This window comes from Centruroides vittatus, unplaced genomic scaffold, assembly GCF_030686945.1.
Source record: "Centruroides vittatus isolate TY-2023 unplaced genomic scaffold, ASM3068694v2 contig_350, whole genome shotgun sequence".
NCBI classification, from domain to species: domain Eukaryota; kingdom Metazoa; phylum Arthropoda; class Arachnida; order Scorpiones; family Buthidae; genus Centruroides; species Centruroides vittatus.
Genome location: NW_027122173.1, coordinates 1,322,253 through 1,344,482, shown reverse-complemented (window position 1 = coordinate 1,344,482; position 22,230 = coordinate 1,322,253). Strand labels below are relative to the sequence as shown.

General features: G+C 38.8%; 2 protein-coding genes across 5 annotated transcripts in view; both read right to left on the bottom strand.

The window, feature by feature from the left end:
* The window catches only part of LOC136974554 (ATP-dependent translocase ABCB1-like), a 42,309-nt gene extending 23,842 nt beyond the window's left edge, over positions 1-18,467 (bottom strand). Inside the window, exons 1-2 of one of the 4 annotated variants that reach the window (XM_067269468.1) lie at positions 18,447-18,467; positions 268-437 (exon numbers count right to left, since the gene is read on the bottom strand). In XM_067269468.1, coding sequence (XP_067125569.1) covers positions 268-410 — 143 coding nt within the window. In that variant the 5' untranslated portion in view covers positions 411-437; positions 18,447-18,467. Of the gene's footprint in view, positions 1-267; positions 438-2,587; positions 2,676-5,246; positions 5,487-8,511; positions 8,618-18,446 lie in introns of those variants that run through there. The other 3 variants (XM_067269466.1, XM_067269465.1, XM_067269467.1) reach the window with 3 other exon arrangements.
* Positions 18,468-20,828: 2,361 nt separating this feature from the next.
* Positions 20,829-21,797, bottom strand: LOC136974573 (uncharacterized). The gene has a single exon (XM_067269488.1). It carries the CDS (start codon positions 21,795-21,797, stop codon positions 20,829-20,831), a length of 969 nt encoding a protein of 322 aa, XP_067125589.1.
* Positions 21,798-22,230: the final 433 nt, after the last annotated feature.

Genomic DNA, 22,230 nt, shown 5'->3' with positions numbered 1-22,230 from the left:
CTATGAAAACCTTTTGTAACTACTCGTACAAAGGTCGTACAGGTTCATCGACATAACTGATTAGAGCTAAGGAGGTCCCATATGTTAAAATGGTATCATTACGTAAGGATACTTTCATTTTATTTCATATAATAATTAATTTGAAATTAAGATGTAGATTCTGTTTACAAATTAATACAGTAAATGGTATTGTAGTAATATATAATCTAATTCATCTATTTATTGGGTTAAAGAAAATAAAACTGAAAAACCATTAAATGCACTTACTTTGGTTCTGTCGATCTTAACTTATTACGTTTTACCAAATTATTAACATTTAATATTTGTTCTTTTGCTCCTTCAACGTTATCACTAGAATCTCCATACAGCGAACGAAAATGCGTTCCGATTATAAATTCTCCTTTATTCATGTTCTCAGTGTATAAAGAATTCTAGATCTGTAAAAAATAAAAGTAAAAATGACTGAAAAACTGAATTTATTTTAATGTATTAAATACAGTAATTCAAAAATTAATGAAATAATATTTGCATGAAAAAACTCTCATAAAAGATTTAGAAAATACCAGAGAACATGGCGGACGAACAGCCGCTGGCGTTTAATGAGTTCGCCTACCGCTCTGAGGGGCTGAAAAAAAAAGTCTGGCTGAAACCACGATAAATATGGAAAAACCCTTCAGTGCCCACAGAGCGAAGAGTGAAAAATGAAATATGGTGTTTAGAATTATATTGTATACAGGCGACGAACTGGCGAACATGAAAATAATGATGATATCAGGGTATAGTTCTCAGGGTACATATAGACCTAAATGTATTTATAACATTGCATATATTAAAATGAAATATCACATGGAGAATCGCAAACTTCCATTATTCATAAAGCTTTTTTTTTTTTTTTAATTTCAATTTTTAAACTTCTGGTTTAGTTTCAGTTTTACATTAATAGATTCCAGCTTTTTCAAATTTTATAAATTATTTATTCGGTTTCACAAATGACAGTTAGTACGTTAGCCTTCCGCTCTAGAGGGATTAGGGATCGAAACTGGCGCTGAACTCCAGAAATTTTCATGGTAGTGTTATCTAGATACATTTGGCTCCGTCTGTCACCACACGGCTGCACCAATTGTGAGCCTGTCGAATCAACGAGGGGCACAGAGAAAGAACCCCTCTTAGTGTTCCAGGCTTAAACAGTAAAGAAAAATTGTATCTACTTTTTTAAAATAAATATCAAAAGCAAAATGAAACTATCTATCATTTACTTTTTCTTTTAATTTACAATTTTTATCTTAAATAAAAGAATATTTTCAATATTTTATCAGCTGGAGCATGAACTCCAAAGCTAGCTAGTTTCCAAGTCAAAGTTTGTAGAGTGAAACAACTGAGATAAGGCTTCGAGATAAGTATAATTACATAGCGACCAGAAAGAATTTTGAATATACGTGTAAAAATTATTAATAAAATCATTTGAATGATACATTTTTTAGTAAATTTTTAAAAGAATATATTGCTGGCTGTTGTATATGTTATTTTCAGAGAATTATACTACATACAGCCTACAAATTTGTGTTGAATTCATGGTACAAGGTAAGGCAACAGGCGATCCGCCAAGGGCATTTTGGCAGACCTTTTTATCACTTTTATGGGAAATTGGTCCCTATTTAAATGTTAGACAAGTGAAGGAAACCCAGAAAATTCCATGAGACTATCGGTTGGTCACACATGAACCTGCGATTAGTGTTCAAAGGTTTTATCCACTCGGTCAATGAGAGGTGCCTACAAATTTAATTGTACAATTCCTTTTAAAAAAGAATGCTCTAATCCTTAGTTATGTAAAAATGTAATGCTTATCGAAGATAAACAATAGAAATATTGCTTGCTTTATTCGCTTCATGCTGCAAAAAATGAAAGAAATCATAAACAGAATTTGTTATTTATTTGGATCCTGTTCTAGAATTCAGGCTAAAATGGTCCAAATAAAATTCTAAATTGAATTCGAATTTTGAAGTTGAATATGAAGTGTACGCAAGTATTTATTAGTTAAAGTTTCAATGTTTGCCAGAAGATAATGTTTACAAATTATCAAAAAATTTTCAGAATATTAATAAAATTACATTTTCTAAATTAACTTAAAGGGCTGAAAAGATGTTAGGCCAATAGCAGAAAATAACTACTCTTAAAGACAGAGATGACGGCACTGTGTAAAAATAGATAAACTACTACAACTCTTAAGATAAAAAGCTATGATTAATATTACAATCGATTTTTATATAAATTGTTCATTTTTAAAATATTTATAACTTTTTAATTTATCCCAAAAATTTGGATTGAATTAACGTTAACACGTGAGCGATATACCAAGGAGGGTGGACTTTCTATGGGGAAACTGGCCCCCATTTAGGTGTTATACATATGTTATACAGAATTACAATTATAATGTTGCATAATTGTGTTATAGTAATAAGTACTCGTACTGTACTATTCCGTTCTCTGTACTTATTACACAGAGTACAGTACAGAGTAATTATTAATCAAACAATTCGAATGGTTAGCTAATTTTTCACTAGGTATTCTTATAGTCTAGTTGACTTACCTCAAAACTACTATAGTATCAGAATCGGCAATCTTTATCGTTGAATTTATTATTTGCAATACTAACGTCAATATGGGTTTCTGATGATAATAATAATAATAGATAAAACAAACATAAAAATGTAAAAATTGTAGAACATCAATTTATAACCATAACAAATGTAAAAACGTTCTCGGTCGGTTTAATTTACAAAAGTACAGAATGACAATGTCCAGTAGTAACTGAGCACGAAGATTTATATCATGATTACACTGATTATTTCGTTTATCAGTCAGGCATTCTTGTTTTTGTGACTTCATATAGACGTACGTCTACGTCTACATGACGTCATGTAATTTTCTAGACATGAAAGTAATATAAATATTGTGAAATAAAAAAAAGTTTTGTAATTTTGCAACACGTTTAACCAAACATCTCTGTTTTATATTTAAAAATTAACTTCATTTTTTCTAAAAATATAGTCCGTTTATCTTCAACGTCTAAGATAAGATAATTTTCATTTATTTAAGTGTTTATTTATAATTAAAAATGAATAAGAATAATATTAAATTTTATTTTAGCTCGATCATTTATATTTTTGAATTAAGAAAATTGTATATAACAATTATGTGTATTTGAAAATTTCGATATAAAATTATTTTAAATTCTTGTATAAATTAATCTATATATATGCAAAATAGAATCTCTGTTCTCTATACGCTTCTAAGCATTCTACGCTTTGACCAATCTGCATCAAATTTTTTAGTTGCTCTTTATAACCCTGCAGAAAATACAGTCTACCATGAAACATGGACATTTCTCTCCTGATTTTATATCTCCTTGACAGTTCAATTGAAGCACATTGTGGCAGAGAAGAGTCTCAAATTAAGCTCCATTCCGCCGTAAAGACTGTTGTGTTCCTGAGGTGATGAAAAAGTACAGAATATTTATTGTTTCTTATAATTTGTGACTACTTTTGTATTTTATTATTGTCCTGACCATTATATTTATTAATTCAATTTAATGTTGCTAGAAAAATATACCAGAAGTGCCTTACAAAGTTTCACATGAAATTAAAGGACCCCAATTGTAAATTCTTAATCTACTTCAAACAATTTATCCACTATTTTGTTTGACTTTCGATTTATTTTATTTTATCGACTATCAATAGAATATAAAAATAAAAGATCAACGAGCAATTGCGACAGCGTCACAATGCCGGGATGCAATTTTTAATTAATTTAATTTAAAATATATGCTCTCCACCTCAAATTTCAGTAGTACTGTAGTGTCTTGCACCTGTTCATCATACTTTTCCTTTAACAATAGAATCGATGATATAAATCCTGAAAGGTGTTTATCATGTACCTAACACCTTTAAGGGTAAAATTTTTGAATCGAAATAACACGACTAACAGTTTTCAGTGAAAGTTCGTATATAGTTAATCAGGGCCTCCTGCCACTAAGGTTTCCACATCTAGTCTCGTCTTTTATCTATCTAACTCCGTTATCGAGATTTAGGAATGACAGACGGACGACAGTGGGAATTTACAGTTCTACAATTTTTTCAAATTGCAGCCCAATAATACAAAAGAGACAGTTGGAACTTCCTCTTGGAAATTCTGATTGATAAATATTTCACCGAATTGCAATATAATTTTGGTGTCATTAAATTAATACAACTTTACCAATGATGAAAAATTAACGAACAGTTTATTTTTTAAGATATTTTTGTGGTTTTTTAGGGTGCTAAAAGACGGAGCTCGATATACCCGGAACGGGCTACCCTTTAAAAATTCCAAGAATTTTTAAAGGGTAAAATGATTCGCAAAAAAGAAATAAAGCACACTATTTCTATTTCTCTTAATAAAAAATAAGTCACAGAAATAGTCTGCTTCACGCACAAATTTTTAATTGTAATAGAAAGAGATTTTATTTAAAATTAACGATCAAATGCTTAAAATTTTGCAATAATTTGCTCAATTTCATCAAAAATTAAGAAAAATCATTAACTTTTCGCAGCAGGGTAAAATCAAATCCAAAATGCTATGATTTTTTAAAATAATTACTGTTTAGGAAAATTTGAATAAGTCATATGTTTCGACGTTCACTTGTGAACACTAGTCGTGGTTTCGCGCCTCACCAACGGGCTGCCAAGTAAAGTTTTTTTGGGGGGGTTTTCTTCATCTCTCTAACACCTAAATATGGGCCAGTTTCCCGTAGGAAGATCCCGTTGGCGTGTTGCATTGCTGTATTCCAACAAACCAATTAAATCATTTGTTTCGACACTTTTAAATCTGACACAAAATTTTTTGAATTTTGTAAGAACGGGATCGGATCGTTGGGATAAGACAACGCAACACTCGGATGCTGCCAAGGAAAAATGCTTTCCTGGAGAACTTTCTATAGAAAATGGTCATTATTTAGATATTAGAGACGTAAAGAAAGTCCGCCAAACTCCATGCGGCCAGCCCACTGGTGAGATACAAACCCTCAACAAACTGCCAATGTTTAGTGGGTTTATCCACTCGGTCGCGATTTTGTAAGAACAGATAAGTTACTTTTTAAAAGTAGTTTTTATTGCAGCTCATATGTATATATTAATGAAAAAAGTAGAAAATATAAAATAAGTAAAACTTTTTTAAAACTTGAGCGTAAAATAAGAATGACTATTACTTACCTTTCAAATTCGTTTGTAGTTTATTTTATTTTCCTGATAAAGTTTGCCGATATTATTTCTTTGTTATAAAGTAGAATAATAAATATCATTATCAACAATTTTTCAATAGTTTCTCTCTTTAAATATCAACAACAAAATAGATAAAACAGCTTATGTGGAAATATGTTATCTCGGGTAATTTTAGCTTGCAAAACTTTTCTACGAAATTCTTTCTAGTTGAATTCAAAATACTTAATTTCGAATAGGAAAATACCTGACTTTATTCTATTTTATTAAATTTGAATTGGATTAACGAGATAAGACAAATGCAACATCTGGGCGATCTGCTAGGGAGGACTTTCAATGAGAAACTAGCCCCCTATTTACGTATTAGACATGCAAATTAACCACCGAAAAACTCCACCAGTCCGTTGATAAGGCGCGAACCCGCGTAAAATTACCAATGTTTAGTGGTTTCGTTCATTCGGCAATAGCCGAATGAACGAAACCACTAAACATGATTCGAAAAATGGAACGAGGTGAAAAAGAATTAATTAAATGTTTGTGAAATTATGAATAGAATTTATAATGGCGGCTCATGACTAATTTTAATTATCTGTATCTACTGTAAACTGTACACATTGCTTCATATAACTCGAAATACTTTTACGAACTTTATTTACATTCTTACTCGCTTTTTCGTTTTTGTTTTGCCTTGTGGACACTAAGAGAGCGTTTTTTCATATCCATCGTGATTTGGCCAGGCACACAATGGCACTAAGCGGTGAGGGATGGAGACTGACAAATCCAGGACTTACGATCCATGAATAATTCCTGAAAAGGTTGCTCTCCCGGATTTGATTTTTGTGGTCCCCGAGCGGTAGCCCTAGTCCTTAACCATTTCATTCTCAGTAATATAGCAATATTTCAGACGAAAATTTTGTAAACTTAAATTAATTTTAGCTACATGTTATCAATTGAATTACATATAATAATGTAACAATAAAAAGTACAGAAAGGTATTCTTTAATTAAGTCTCATTCTGTCAGAGTACAAGGCATTCTCGTCTTCATTTACAATTAAAGATTGCTCTTTTTACTTTGTACAATCAAAATTGCTATCATTTTCGGAATTTTTACCGTTCGTGGAAATAATCTTTCGCGTGATATCTTGGTAGTTTTGAAACGTATCTACATTAATTGAGATATAAAAAAAAATATTAGTAATGATTGCAGTCACATATCTAAAAAATTATCTTGATTTAACGATATTTCGACTTTCGAATTCGTCATCCTTTCAATCGACAAATGAAAAATAACTTTCAAATTCGTTCCGTCCGTCGATTGAACTTTGGAAAATAAAAATAGAATTAATAATATTATTATTTTGAAAGTATAATGAATTTCATTTTTCATCACTAACAATATTTGTGATATTCCTGATATATCTGTGATTATCATCCTATATTTATAAGGTCTACGGAATAGTTTCGAAAAAGTAACTGACAAAGTCATAAAAAACAAACATCTGGCTGCAAGTAACGTATGCCTACCAGTGACTCAATTACCTCTATTACTGATTTCGAGTGGCCGAGCGGATAAAACCACTGAACACTTCATAGTTAATCGCATGATTCGCGAGCTGACCATGTGGAGTTTTCCGGTTTTTTTGTTTTACATATTGAGGTGCCATTTTCCCACAGAAAGTCCTTCCGGGATGTGGTTGATCTCCCACATGTCGCCGTATCTCATCAATCTAAACTAAACCTTAAACATTCTCTTCCATATTAGGCCAACGTCCCCCAAGATTTCCAGTGATCAAAATTTCTCCTTCTCCAATATTATAACCTTGTTCTCTATTATTATAATAGACCTATGGAACCAAAGAATTTTATATGGTTGGACGTTATTCGAACAGATGTCATGCGGCTCATGACTATTTTTAATTATCTGTATCTACTGTAAACTGTACACATTGCTTCATATAACTCGAAATACTTTTACAAACTTTATTTACATTCTTACTCACATATTAACTTAAAATTATTTTAGGTTCGAAAACCTATGGATCTATAAAAAAATCAGGCAAGGCCATATTGCATTCGGATCCGGATTCCTCAATGAAATAGAAAAGTTATTAGGTGATTACCAGGATTATGAAATAATTTACAGGAAAAAATGACTGAATTAAATAAACTAACGATTTCATGTTTTCAAATTAATAAGTAAATAAAAACATGTAATAAATTTTTATTTCTAAATTTATTCTTCGATCTATAATTTAGTAAAATTTGTTTTAGATTCAACATTCAACGTCGTTATCTAGATTAAAAGAACTCTGTCATCCTTTTTCTCACGCGTTTAACAAGGAATAATTAATAAAATTATACTGTAAGAGTAGTAATCCAAACCGACTGCTGAATGACTGACTAAAGTGGCAGCCTACCGCTCTGCGGGAACGAGAGTGAGCCACCTCATTATTGGAAGGCCATAATGAGTTTGTTAAAAATAAGGCCCTCTTGGTACCCGCAAAACAGAAAATTAAAAAAAAAAAAAAAAAAAAAAAAAAAAAGAAACAGTTAATAAGCATTGGGATGATTGTGCGACAAAATTTTCATGGTGTAATGAAGAATTCGATTTGGTTTGGTTTTACTTAATTTATTACGGCAATGTGACGCGTGGGTGATCTGTCGAGGAGGTTGACACCCGGGAGGTCTTTTAGAGTAAAAACTGGTCCCTATTTAGGTGCTACTAACGTGAGAAAACTCGGGAAATGCCATGTGTCCATCCCATTATTCAGGCACAAATCAGCAACGAACTACCAGTGGTCGGAGGTTTTATCCACTCGGCCACGGCATGAGGAATTCAGATTCAAACCAAAGCTAACAACTTACATGATTTTTCACGGATAGCCTACTTGTATTGTAGCGTCATTTCTGATTTCATTTTTAAATGCGGCCGTTCCTTAATAAATAAAAATATGCGATTTATGCGAGAAATCGGCACACTGCGACTCATGGCCTTCCTCAATTTCAAAAAAATTTTCCGGAAGAAATTTCATATTATGTAGAGACATAATATGTCTTAAACGTCCAGAACAACTTAATGAGTGATCAAGTCTATTCGCCCATCAGTGGTCGAGTGAATAAAATCAACAAGTTGGTCGCCTGACCAATGGACTGGCCACCTGGGGTTTTCGGTTATTCTACACGTGTCCAAAATAGGGATCAGTTTCTCATAGACAAAAATTAGGGCAATTGATTAATAGGCTAATTTATTGAACTTACCTTGTTGAAGTAAATATCTTTTAATGTAGAAATCGGACAAATAAAATTTAATGGAAAGAAACTTGATACGGTAATTTTTTCCTCTTGATTAACTGAATACTGCTGAAATGATGAATAAGGACAAGACTAATGACAAGAGAAAATGATTATATTCTGAAAAATATCAGTTTCTGAAGTTATTTAAAATGTATCCGGTACATTCATTCATTTCGAAATTTTAGCAATTGGCCAATTTCCTTTGACGTGAGAAACGTATCTTTACAGCTATTCGTTCTCGTCATACGATTTTGAAAATGTTACTTCAAAGATAAACCCTTGTATTAAAAATAATCTTAAATAAATATAAATTTTTATGATAAAAATAGAAATTTTATGATATATAAACATTCAGACAGTCTTTCGATTTGCGTAAATAAATACTTCGATATTCAACTTTTATTCATTTTTCTCAAATAGTTTGGCTTGGCTTTGATCGTATAAAGGAGGATGCACACATGCGGCGCGGCAAGGAAAAGCGGTGTTGCAAATGCAACTTCACTGCGCGGCAGCACAACCACACAAGCGGCAATCCGCTTACATTTCGGCGCATGCGTTCAGTATTCAATATGGAAACGATACCTACATTGCCGCTATCCATGTGTTTACAAATTTTGTTTTGTACGGCTTGCTTTACTTAGCTAGAAGATTTTGTCGAAGATCCGAACGAAGATTTTGCGTTATAGATATTTTCTTGGATCGAGAAAGAACTGGTGTACAAAACACGCTTATTCCTCGATTAAGATCTCTCGATAAAAAATACTATTTCGAGTAAGATTCGGTTGTTTTATTCTTTGAATTAAATTATATATGATTACTTGTGTTAAATTTATTATCCTTTCCTCTTTATTCTGGTGTTAGTTATCTCGGTTAACCGCGTCGAACTTTCCGCCATTAAAACAACACGTGATTGTATTTTCTCACGTGATTACCAGAAGAGCTGTTATTGGCTGATAGAAACGCGTCTTGGCGGCGGTCGCCGCAAAAGATAGAATTCAACCAACTTTTGCGGCACGAGAAAAGTGGCACAAAATCGACTTCTGCGGCCAGAAAAAGTGACGTCGTTCTGCCGCTTTTTCTTGCCGCGCCGCATGTGTGCATCCTCCTTAAGGCAATGCGACGCATGGGTGATCAACCGGGGATGGTTTGCATAGAAACTGGCCCCAATTCGGGGTTAGACACATGAATAAAACCCGGGAAATTTCACGTGGCAGTCAATTGGAGGTAAGGTTTCCCTCGTTACGCTGCTGGTAGCCGGTGCCGACCATAATCCCGAAAGGGTCAAATCCCGAAAGATTAGTCTCGAAAATATAATCCTGGAAAAGAAATATTTTCCAGGATTATATTTTCGAGACTTTAATCTTTTAAACATTTATTATTATTTATATTTTTAAACGAAATTTATTGAAAAACATATAAATGCGTGACAGAACATTTCATATCCCCTTTTATACATAAAATATTTAATAACAGTAATAGTCAATATGTATCTACTGTACATAATATACATATTGACTATTATTACATTAATACATAATATCTAAATATCTGATAGCTAAAATCAAATATACAGAATTACGGGTTATAAAAATCAATGCTGAAAATTTAAAAAAAAAAAAAAATCAACATACGAAAAAGCATATTACAGGAAAAGATTATGGGCAATTGCACGGAGGTAGTCCATATGAGCTGGCCGACTTTCACGATCATTTCCATTCTAAATAGGGACCAGTTTACCCTATAGACACCCATGTATTTGCGTTGCTTTATCTCATTAATCCAATCCTAATCCGAGATTTCGTAGCGTAAAAGAGGCCATATTTTGAAGTCCTGCTTCGCGATGAATATCTATTTTTCTCCTTCTAATCTTTGGGGGTTTCGATTTCTCGGGATTTCAACATACGGGATTGTCTTGTTATAGTTATGTAATTTAACAGTATTACTTTAACAATTTAAAAATAGTTTTTGGGTATTATATTGATTTGATTTTAAATATTTATTTTTGTAAATTTTTTTTCCGTCCGATGGAGATATTATTATTAACAAAATTGAAGACAAGTCTGCCCAAAAGGGACACCATTTATTTTGCGTTCCAGACTATACACATTCACATGTGAATGTGTATAATCTGGAACGGTAAATGGAAAACCGTTGCCTAAATGCCAAGCGCTTTCGCTAATGCGCTTCCAACAGCATGGAAGTACTGTAAATGATAGAAAAAGCATGGGAATTAAAAACCCTTAAAGCTTGTAGTAGTTATACTTAGCATTGTTTACTGTGTTTATTTATTTATGCTATTTAATTGTATTTTATTTACTGTTATTTATTTATTTTTTTCATTTATTTAATATATACAATTATTGTAAATCTTTTAAATTTAAAATGAAACGCATTTGAAAAACGTTGCTTTTCATTTTGGAACGGTAATCGTTAGCCTGAATATGGCCTATAATAAGTAGATTGAAAACGTTTGAGAAATAAAATAATTGTTGCTGGGCAAAAAATTCAGGCGTGTTGATATAATTAGTTGCAGTTGCTGAGAAAGAGGTGATAGTTTCATATTTTATAAACAATACCGAATGTAGAGTAAATTGTATGATTACATATTAATGTAATCATACAATATACATGTAATGATTACAATTGTATGATAACAATATGATTGTTACGACAGAAATATGACAAAATCACCTCCAAAAATATGCCATTAAATATCCTTTTAGCCTTTATAACATCCTTTTAATCTAGTCTTTAAAATATCCTTTATATTATAGGCGAATTAAAACTAATGCAAGATAGCTGTATTAAACTAACGGAATTATAAGGTTTATGAAAGTATTAATTATAAATATACGTAAAATCTAGGATATTTGAATTATGAGATAAATTTATGTTGCAAGTCTAGTTAAACCTGTATACTCAGGATTACTTCGTAGGCTAAATACGAAACACCTGATAAGCAGATTCCATACTTCTTATTCAAATTCTCTGAATTTGAATAAAAAGTAATTTTGAAAGATGTAATTTATTTCACATATGATTAACAATACAATTGGTAACTTATATTGTTAAGTATTAGTTATGTGCGAAATAAATTACGTCTATCACACAGTGGTGGACTAGTCACCGGAAAATCGAGAATTTCCTGGTAGGACATTTGACTTTGTGGCCTTTTTTAATAGAAGCTAAATTTCACTCGAAAAAATTAAGTATTAAACAAAATACGAGCGTTTTCTGTTGTATTAAATATCTTACTCTAATTTAAACCTTAAATCATCGTGATACGGCTCATACGAACAGGCGTCAGGCTCACGGTAATCGCTCGGCCCACCAGTGGGCGAGTGGATAAAAGCACCAAACACTGATCGTGGGTTCGCGCCTTGCTAATAGGCTGACTTATGGAATTTTCTTTACGTGCCTAACAGTCTAACATCTAAATAGTGACCAGTTTACCCTATAAACACCTGTCTTGCATTGCCTTATCTCATTTATCCAATCCTAATCCGGGATCCCATGCTTAGAGGCCTGACGATGCGTTGGATGGCCGTATATGGTCTCGGAGGACTGGAAGTGGGAAGAAAGTCTCCTAGTACGGCGGATGGGGCGGCCCAAGCCAAGCAACCAGCCGGGCTGGGGTGACCTTGGGTAGGCGGCCATTTAAATGGGTAGCTGTCCCGGCAGCGGGCCAACGCAGTGACGGCCCGGCAATAAGATGGCCAAAACGGAACCATCAGTAAGCCGAAGCCAGAGTAGGCTCTTAAACGCATTTCCTGAAGTCCGAACGGAGTCGGGGCGCCCATGAAAGGTCGGGACCACCCCGAAGTCTCCCTCTTTATTTTATTTATCTAATGTATACAATGGAAAAGAATCAGTGTTGTGCCGATTCTCTGTGTTCCGCTAGTGCAGTAACTAACACTAACGACGTTGTTGTTGGTGCTGCCGTTCCTTTGTTGTCAGCAAACCTATCGGAGGAGAGATTACGATTAAAGCCGCTGAAGGTGGGAGCACAGACCCCCCACAAGAAAAGCGGGCCTTGCGGAAACGCAAGCCTGCTAATGACCAGCGGGAGCCTGAGCGGGACAGGCCGAAAGACACCCTGAAGGTGTCGATCCCTATTGTGGCCAGCGAGACCGATTCAAACTCGTCTGTGCCCAGTGGGGAAGTACTCGAAACCGCCTCCTCTAGCGAGGACGGCGAGTGGCAGCCCGCGCCTGACAACGCCAGAACAAGGCGTAAGAAAAAGCGGGCACTGGCGGCCAAAGGAAAAGCAGTGAAATCTGGAGGTGATAAGCCAAAAGAAGAAACTGCTCCACCTGCGGTGGCCGTGGTAGCAAAGAAACCGGCTGCCAAAAACAAAGGCGGGTCTAAAAAGGCAAAACAAGACCCTACCGTGGCGGCTCCCGAGAAAATAAGTTCGGGAGCCAATGCCAAAACACCGTCAACAGTACCTGTGGAAACACAGGAACTCGAAACGGTTGAAAAGCGGCGTGTGGCGCTCGATGGAGTACACGATGACTTGACTAAGCTCTTGGCACGTACTGACAACCGTTGTCAGAAAGCCACGTGCGCCACTATTTACCATCTTTTCAGTAAGATAGCCGCAATTGTCTCGGCGCAGGAGAACGAGATCGCCTCTCTCCGCGCCGAGAACAAAACTTTACGTGAACTTGTGGGTGCCCGCCGAACACCCAAACAAACGCTTCCAGAGCCTAAAAAAGACGGCAAGGCAGTTTCCGGTGGTCGCGCGACATATGCGACTGTCACAGCCCGGCCAGCCCCCGTTAGCAACCAAGAGGGGACGCGGGCAACTGCTAAGCCCCGTCGGGTTCCAGCCACTGAGCATACGCTCTTGGTCTACCCGACGGATAAGACGATGAATAGCGATCAGACAAGATCGATACTGAAGACGAACATCAATCCGACTAAACTGGGGGTCGGCATAAAGAATGTTCGAAGAATCCGCAACGGGGGCGTCCTGCTCGAGGTAGCGAAGCAACAGGACGTCCCCACGATCGTAAAGGAATTGACGGAAGGCCCAGCTGCACTACGAGAGGCGGTCAACTGCCGGCTGCCCCAAAAGCGCAGACCGAGGGTAGTTCTCTTCGATGTCAGCCCGGACATCAAGTTAGAGTCTTTAATGGAGACCATTAAAGCCCAGAATAACCTAGAGTTGCAGACTGGTGACCTGCAACCTAGGTTCCCTATGAAGGGGAAGGGGGGCCTCGTCAATTGGGTTCTAGAGGCTTCCCCTAAGGTCTACCACACCCTCTTGAAGATGGGGCGACTTCATGTTGGGTGGACTCATAATCGGGTGAAAGGGTACACAGCTATCACCCGTTGCTACAAATGCTACGGGTTTAATCACGTAGCCAAGAGCTGTTCGGTGGCAGCTCAGGCTTGTAGCAAGTGTGCCGAGGGCCACTCCTATCGGGAGTGTAAGGCCACAGCGCCTAAGTGCATAAATTGTACGAAGGCAAATCAAAAGTTCGGCCTGCAGCTGGATACTGGCCACTCAGCGATGAGTGCCAGCTGCCCGTGTTATACACGGGAGCTCGCAAGAGTTCAGGCCCGAACTGACTACGGTCAGAAAGGGATAACTATAAATCTGCACATTCAATACCTCCTCTATCTCAAACGGGAGGGATCACGAGCGTAGCTGCAAAATATTGCAGTTTAACGTCGAAAAGTGTCGTGCCGCGACTGCCCAATTACGGGTAGAAGTGGTTGAGCGGGAGATTGACATCCTCCTGCTCCAAGAGCCATACTTAGTACAAGGAAAGGTTAGTGGCCTATCGCTACAATGGAGCGTCTTTGCTCATGAAGGGGACGACTGTCGTGCCGCAGTTATTCTTACACGGAGGAACGTCGAAGCTTTTGCTATCCACGTCTCGCGACTCGTGGTGGCCGTAGAAATACGGTCGCCCACCTGCACTTGGGTCGCGGTCTCCAGTTACCGCCCGCCGTCATTAAATCTGGGAGTCCTTCTGAATGAACTCGAAGGGGTTGTCCCGCTCCACTGCAGAGTAGTCTTGGCCGGTGATTTTAACGCCAAGCACTCGCTGTGGGGCTCCCCAGTGGATGATCCTGACGGGAACATGATGAAGGAAACGGTGGAGGGGTGGGGTTGGCACGTGCTGAACGATCCGTTCGGCATCGCTACCTTCTCCTCTCCTTCGGGCGAAAGCTGGATTGACCTTACCATCGTTAGTGGAGCAATGCTGAGACTAACTTCGCAATGGGAAACGATCGATGCTGAAAGCTGTAGTGACCACCGTTTCATCTCTTTTGAGGTGGGGTGTGGCTCGCCCCAGTGGCCGAGCAAGCACTACAAGCTAACTGAAGGAAACCGCCATCGATTTAGCAAATGCCTCGCTAAAAAGACGGCCGACATCGAACCGCAAATCTTAGCAGTAGAGAGCGTCGAGGACCTGGAGGAAGCTGTGGCCGCTCTTACCAATGCAGTCAGAGGAGCGGGAGACCGCACACTCGTGCACGGTAGGCCCAGCAACCACCGGTCAGTTCCCTGGTGGACCCAGGAACTGAGTGTCCTACGGAAGCGTACGAGGGCGCTCCGCCGACGTTTCCAACGCTGTACAGATAGCGACCTTCGAGCAACCAGGAAACTGGAGTTCCAGCAGGCAAACGCCGAGTACAAGTACAAGTTGAACGATGCTAAGAAGACCTCATGGCTCAGTTTCTGTCAGGAAATTAGTGACGAAAACCCGTTCTGTCTACCCTACAAGCTAGTGGTGGGCAAGTTCAAGCGTAGTACGGTCTTGGGGCCCATCAAAAAGCCCGACGGGACCCTAACCTCCTCACAGGAGGAGTCGATTGAGGTACTGCTCCGCTCGCACTTTCCGTGCGATGAGCAGTCTGAGGACACTGAAGAACAGCGGCGGCTTCGCAGAGATGCGGAGTTGCCCGTTCTTGAGGTCGTGTCGACAGAGCCGGTAACTGACTCTGAGGTGGCCCACACAATCGGCAACCTAAGGAAGAGAAAGGCACCTGGCGATGACGGAATCACGGCCGAAATGGTACAAGTTCTGCAACATGAACGTCCTAACCTGCTCCGTACTCTGTATCAGAAGTGTCTGCTCCTGGGTCATTTCCCAGTGCAGTGGAAGCGGGCGCGTCTTGTGTTCATTCGCAAGGGAAGGCGCCCGAAGAACGAACCTAAGTCTTATAGGCCCATAAGCCTATTACCAGTCCTAGGGAAGGTTCTTGACAGAATCCTTAGCGACAGGGTGTACTACCACCTTAAGCGGAGAGGGCTGTTGCACCCACAACAATATGGGTTCCGGCCGGACTTGTCTACCTGCAGAGCATTACATCGGGCGGTCAATCTGGTTTACCAGAACCGCCAGCAGGGTCTCCACACGTCTCTCATCTCGATGGACGTAGTGGGGGCGTTTGACAATGTCTGGTGGCCATCCATCGTGGGTGAACTGCGGAAGGCGAACCTGCCGACCAACCTCGTATCGCTTTCCAGGAGTTTCCTGAGCGACCGCGCGGTAGTTTACCATACACCCAGCATGAGTTTCGAGAAGGTACTGGAGAGGGGTTGTCCCCAAGGATCCTGTATCGGACCATTGCTCTGGAACGTTCTAGCGGACACGGCGCTGAGGCAAGTCCTACCGGACGAAGTCCAGCTGCAGGCTTACGCAGACGATCTGTTGTTAGTAGTTGCCGGCCATAGCCGTAAGGAGATGGAAACCCACGGCAACGAAGCAATAGAACGACTCGTTCGCTGGGGAGAACTGAATAAGCTCTCCTTCAGCCCCGAGAAATCGGAGGCCCTGACGGTGGCCCGGACCGGTGTGTTGGCTCGCCGACCAATATACCGAATTCGGGGTAACCCCATCCAAAGGGTGAGCGAGCTAAAGTACCTCGGTGTTATCATCGACCAGACACTATGTTGGACGCCACATCTGAGGAGTGTTCGAGAAACGACAAACCTCACGATAGCGGCACTATCGAGACTAGCGAGACAGGATTACGGCCTTAGTGGGCACGCGCTACGATCCATCTATAAGATGAGTGTAGAGCGCGTTGTCTGCTACGCCTGTGGTATTTGGTGGAAGGAATCTGCCAACGTCTGTCAGAGCAGGACGCTGCTCTCGATTCAGAGACCCGCTGCATTGCGGATCACAAGAGCGTACGGAACTGTGTCCACGGAGGCGGCCCTGGTCTTGGCCGGGCTGCTCCCGTTGCCCTTGGTCGTCAGCCAAGAGGCGGCCTTCTACAGGACAACTGTGGAGGGCATCGAGGCAAAGCATTGTAATCAGATGTGCCCAGCCAGACCGAGACGTTTGGCAGACGTTTTGAAAGTCCATCCGGCCCATAGGATTGGACTAGACTGGGATGTCGGTGAACCGACAGGCATCGGTGTTGAAATATACACCGACGGCTCTAAAGACGGTGGCTTAGTAGGTGCTGCGTTTTGTGTCTATTCTGGTGGGGTACATGTGTACTCACAATCAGTCAGATTGAACGAGGAGGCTTCCGTGTTTCAGGCAGAACTGGTGGCTCTGGCGGGGGCGTCCCAGTGGATCCTATTACATCCGGGTCCTGAGCCTGTCACGGTTTACTCTGACAGCCAATCGTCGCTTCAGGCATTAAGCGACGGGTATCATAGAGATGAGATGGTACGAGAGATCAGAGGTAGGGTACTGAGGGCGAGGCACGAACGACACGTTGCCCTGCGGTGGGTCCGAGGCCACATCGGGATCCCGGGCAACGAACGTGCCGACCAACTGGCCAAGGCGGGGGCCAGGGGCCCATTTGTAACGAGGACGGTAGAACCCTCGGCAACATACATAAAAGGTACTCTACTGCAGTGGTCGATGAGGAGTTGGCAAGAGAGCTGGACTCAGAGTACGGTGGGTAGGTCGACCCACGCCTTCGTGCCTGACGTTGGCCTTACCCCAGTGAGTTGTTGTAGGTTGCTTACGCAGATACTGACCGGACACGGGAGGTTTCCCCACTTCAAGTCCATTCTTGGACAAGGAGATGGTTGCTGCTCCTGTGGGTGTCCTCGCGGCGACGCGAGACACTACGTACTTGACTGTCCTCTCACAGAGGATTTCCGCCGAGGGGCTGACCAAGTCGACTGGTCCAAGCCGCCTGAACAAGTACTTCGAACGCTAGCAGCAAGTGAAGGAAACTTATTGAAACTAAAGGAATTGATGGTTAAAGTCTCAGATCTTTTCGATCTATGAGCCCAATGGACGCATTGGGCTGGGCACCCTCTTCTTGTAGGGAAAGGTGCCCTATTTAATGCTTGGGATTATCAATTACGATAAGTCTGTACGTTTTATCAATTGCGGCAAAGGAGCATGCCGCATAACAAATCTTGACAGAGCAAGAATATGCGGTGAAAACCGCACAAACAAATAAAAGTTATGCCAATGTTAGTGAGTTGGGGCTAAGAGGGCGGATGACAGCTCAGGAGAAGCCGTTGGCGCCCCAACTAAAAGTAAAAGAGTCAGTGACTACCTTCGGGTAAGAGACCAAGGCCCATGATTAAGGCATAGTCTCTCGAACCCTGTAGTGCCTGGTGGCGGAGCAGGGGAAAAGAGTTTCCTTATGAGGTCCGGGATCCCATAGAGTAAGAGGCAAATTATAAAGAGACTTACTTTTTTCGGTGTTTCTTCTGAAGTTATCTTCCTGGTTTTATATTCTTACCCCATATTTACATAACATATATTTAATGGTATTCCTTTATATTTTTAATAACTAACTAGATTTTGTTCCGAGAAATTTTTAAATCGTCTTTTACCTCGATATAACAAAATGTGAGTTCGTAAAAATGATTATAAATTATTTATGCAGTCAGTCATAGTTCATCGGGAAAAAAATAACATCTCGTGACAAATAAAAAGATAATGAACATATCTTACTTTTAAAAGAAATAAAGATATACACTCGAGACGTCGAGCCTGGGATCTCTGGATATAACGTACTGTCCAATGGCATCAAGACGTTGCAAGTCAAATATAGGCTATATACATTTATAAAAAGAAATTAGCCTAAATAAGAAATAAGAAAGCGTTCTATCGGGTCACAAGTCTATATCTAACTATAATGTTTAGTAACGGCACTCGATACTCGCTTATAACGCGGGTCGATATTTTGAACGAGATCCGCATTATATCGGATTCCAAGTGTACTGTATATACATCGTATCTAATTTTGTTTATTTTAACCAGATATATTTTTTGCGTTTGTATCCGTATATTTTTTGCACTTCCATGACGCCCTTTAAAAACGGCGGACGGGAAATCAGGCTGACATTAGCCTCAAAGTAAAATAAATAACATATGCAAATATCTGTCAATTCCTTAATAACCGCATTTTCCCCCAAGGATGTTAAATTAGGGAAATTTTCCCGCCTTGTGACAGTAATTTGTACTAAAACTGATGCTGCTCCCGGTGATTACAGCAAAACAAAGAAATAAGACACATCAAATCGTTTCCAGAACAAGAATAAAAATAAATAAATGAGCGTTACTAAGCGAAATATTGCAGGACTTCATGTACCGTATCTTGGAAAATGGCGCGGACTTTGCGCGAAATTAAAATATTTTTATTTCGAGTATTTTCCATTGTTTTGTTTTTAAATTGTCAATAGCGTAAACCTAAAACCGAGTTGACGAATCCGCATATGGCAGTCCTACTGTATTAAGAAAATCGATTAGATCTTATTGTTTATTATTTTATACATATTTGTTGTTAGTTAAATACAGACAAACTTTTCGAACAACGGTCATTGACAGAAACATAAAAAATGGCAGTTGTTCAGACGTTATTTTTGTATTCGTTTCAAAAAGAAACATTTTGAAGAAATGACCGCCGTTTAGAAGTGGCCGTTGTTGTGAGGTGACCACTGTTGAAGATTCAACAATATATCTATAAAGTTAAAAATACTAGAAATTACTGTTTCATTTGATTTAGCTACCAAATAAAACAGTATTTAAGTTTCTATGATTTTCTTGAGTTCTTATTATTTTAACATGATCTTCATGTTATCAAAGTAAAATGCTATCGAATATTTATAGTGATTCATATATAATATAATATATATATATATATAACCCAATTGGCATTTCAGTGTTTATTCAACTTAAGAGCAAAGTAAATGCATACCAACTATCAAATCAATTAGGCCTATAGATAAAAACATATTGTGAAATTAGATAAAGTTTTCTAGACTGCTCTACAAATAATAACTTTCGTTTCTGATGAATTGATGAGCTAACATAGTATGTAACCAGCAGCGAAAATAAATATTTAAAATGAAGAAATAAGAGTTAAGTCATCAGAAACTTCGTTTCACTGAATGGGAAATGATGTCACGATTTTAATTTTTTGTTTTATAAGCTTTAAACGTGAATAATAACAACAGTTATAATAATGCTAATGATACGATAAAATAATTTTGTTACATATTAAAAACAGAAAAAAATACATAATTACAACGGCTCTAACCTACAACGTGTAGTTCCTGCGCCTAATGTCTTATCCACTCGGATCGAAATTACAAGGAAAAGTGAAACTTCCAAAGACATAAGATAAACATTTACATTTACCAAAGGATTAGAAGGCCTCCACCAATAGGTATAGCCTTGGAAAGAGAAATATGAAGAGTTATAGAAGTTAGAAGAATGAAGAAAAGAAAAGAATGACAGGAAAGTGTGAAATATGAGACTACAGTATGCCACCCGAGAGCCAATTGTATAGCATCAATGAATACAAATTACAAACATATAGTTGTGTACAGAATGACAGCCTCTACAACTTGAGGCATTAGGAGCCCCATAACGGCTAACTTGCCTTGGTACTCAACACACAAAACGCGTATGAACAGCCTCTTGGGGGGAAAACAGACAAAGCCCTCCATGGCTTAGGAGGTAACATAATAAAATAAAACAAAACAAATTAATACAGTTGCGTGTGTACACAAGACAAGGCTTCCATGGCTTTGGAGGTAACAAAAAAAAGAAAGCGTATGTACAATACAGCCAGTATATGAGAAGAGGCCCCCAACAGCTGTCTTGCCATGGGGCCAAAGCAAATATGTATGTACCGCCTAGCTGTTATACTTTAGAATGTCCGTTGCTCTGATGAAAGTTTCAAGAGCCTGTAAGGTCTTTTGACTGGTGAAAAAGGCTTTCGACTGGCATGGCCAGTGAAAACCATGGTCATACAGAGTGCTCGCTAAAATTCCTCTTTCGTGTTTGTATTTAGTGCACAAAAAGATGATATGCTGCACATCTTGATCGTCAGCTAGGGCACAAGGGCATTTCCCATTCCCTTTGTTCAGGAAACGTTTCAGGTATGCCTTGAAGTTCCCGTGCCCTGTAACGGTTTGGGTGGTAATGAAGTTTGGATGGTAAAAAGACATGTGCCTCCTGTCCTGGATACTTGGAAAAAATTTGAAGGCAAGTCTGCCTGTTTTTATCTGCTTCCCACCTCTGTTGCCAGAGTTGAGTCATGATGTTGTCTAGTTGGGACTTGACCAGGCTCGATGGAAGGGTGTTGAGAGAGATGGGTATGTCTGCCTTAGCCGCCTTTTTTGCAAGTAGGTCGGCTCGTTCGTTTCCGGTTATCCCAGAATGCCCTTTGACCCAGTTTAAGAGGATTTTTATCCCTTTTCCTCTAAGTAGCATCAGAAGGTTGATAGTTTCTTGAACTATTGTTAACTTTGTGCGTAGTTTCCTGATTTGGGCTAGGGCCGTTTTACTATCGCTGTTGATACGTATTGTCTTATTTCTGAACATCGGCTTGTCTCTGATATATTGCAACGCCTTCAAAATAGCCAAACTTTCGGCTTGGTTGTTTGAGCATTGCATTCCTAGCTTGAAGCCGGCCTGGTAAATTGATTTTCCGGAAGTGTTATTAACAACTAATGCACACCCAACTCCCTCGACAGATTTCGACCCGTCAGTAAACACATTGTACGTTTTGTCATTTATTGCTGGTGCCTCGGTAATTTCCGGGTTTGGTTCAGCAGGGTGAACTATGTTAGCCTTTTGCTGTGCGTCCAGGCCGTAGTTCTGGATGTCTTTTATAAGTTCCTCCATAGAAGCATGGACAATAGGAGTTTGAATGCTGTTTGCCCTTTGACCTAAAAGTTGGTATTTCCAATATAATTTTATAACTTTTAGGTCTAGTGGTAGAATGTTTGAAATTACTTGCAATGCGTTCGTCGGGCTTGTTCTGTATGCTTTAGCTATCGATATTAAACTCATTCGTTGGATATTATAAGATAAACAGTCAATTTTCAGAGGCCCGTTTTTCGGAAACGCTTGAGAAACGGGTCCTATTATTTGGACAAGAATCAGTTTGTGTTAGGGCTACGTGCTCGCCAAGTTTCGTTAGAATTCGAGACCCGAACATGTGGCCATCTCCTAGTTAGAATTACAGGAAAGTTAAACCGCAATCAAAATGAAATAAACAAAATATTGAGAAGCTTAATTCTAAAATATTTAAAATAGTCACGATTTATTTACTATAAATTGTGATTAGTTTGAATTATATACGATATTTATTTTTAATAATATTCGATGACATACAAATATTTTAGAGTTAAGTTTCTCAATGATTTGTTTATTTCATTTTGATTGCGTTACGTTTGACTTTCCTGTAATACTAAGATTTATAGTCTACTTGGAATGAACGTCA

Excerpts from the sequence above, each read along its gene's own strand:
- LOC136974573 (XM_067269488.1), bottom strand. The coding sequence starts at position 21,797 with ATGAGTTTAATATCGATAGCTAAAGCATACAGAACAAGCCCGACGAAC.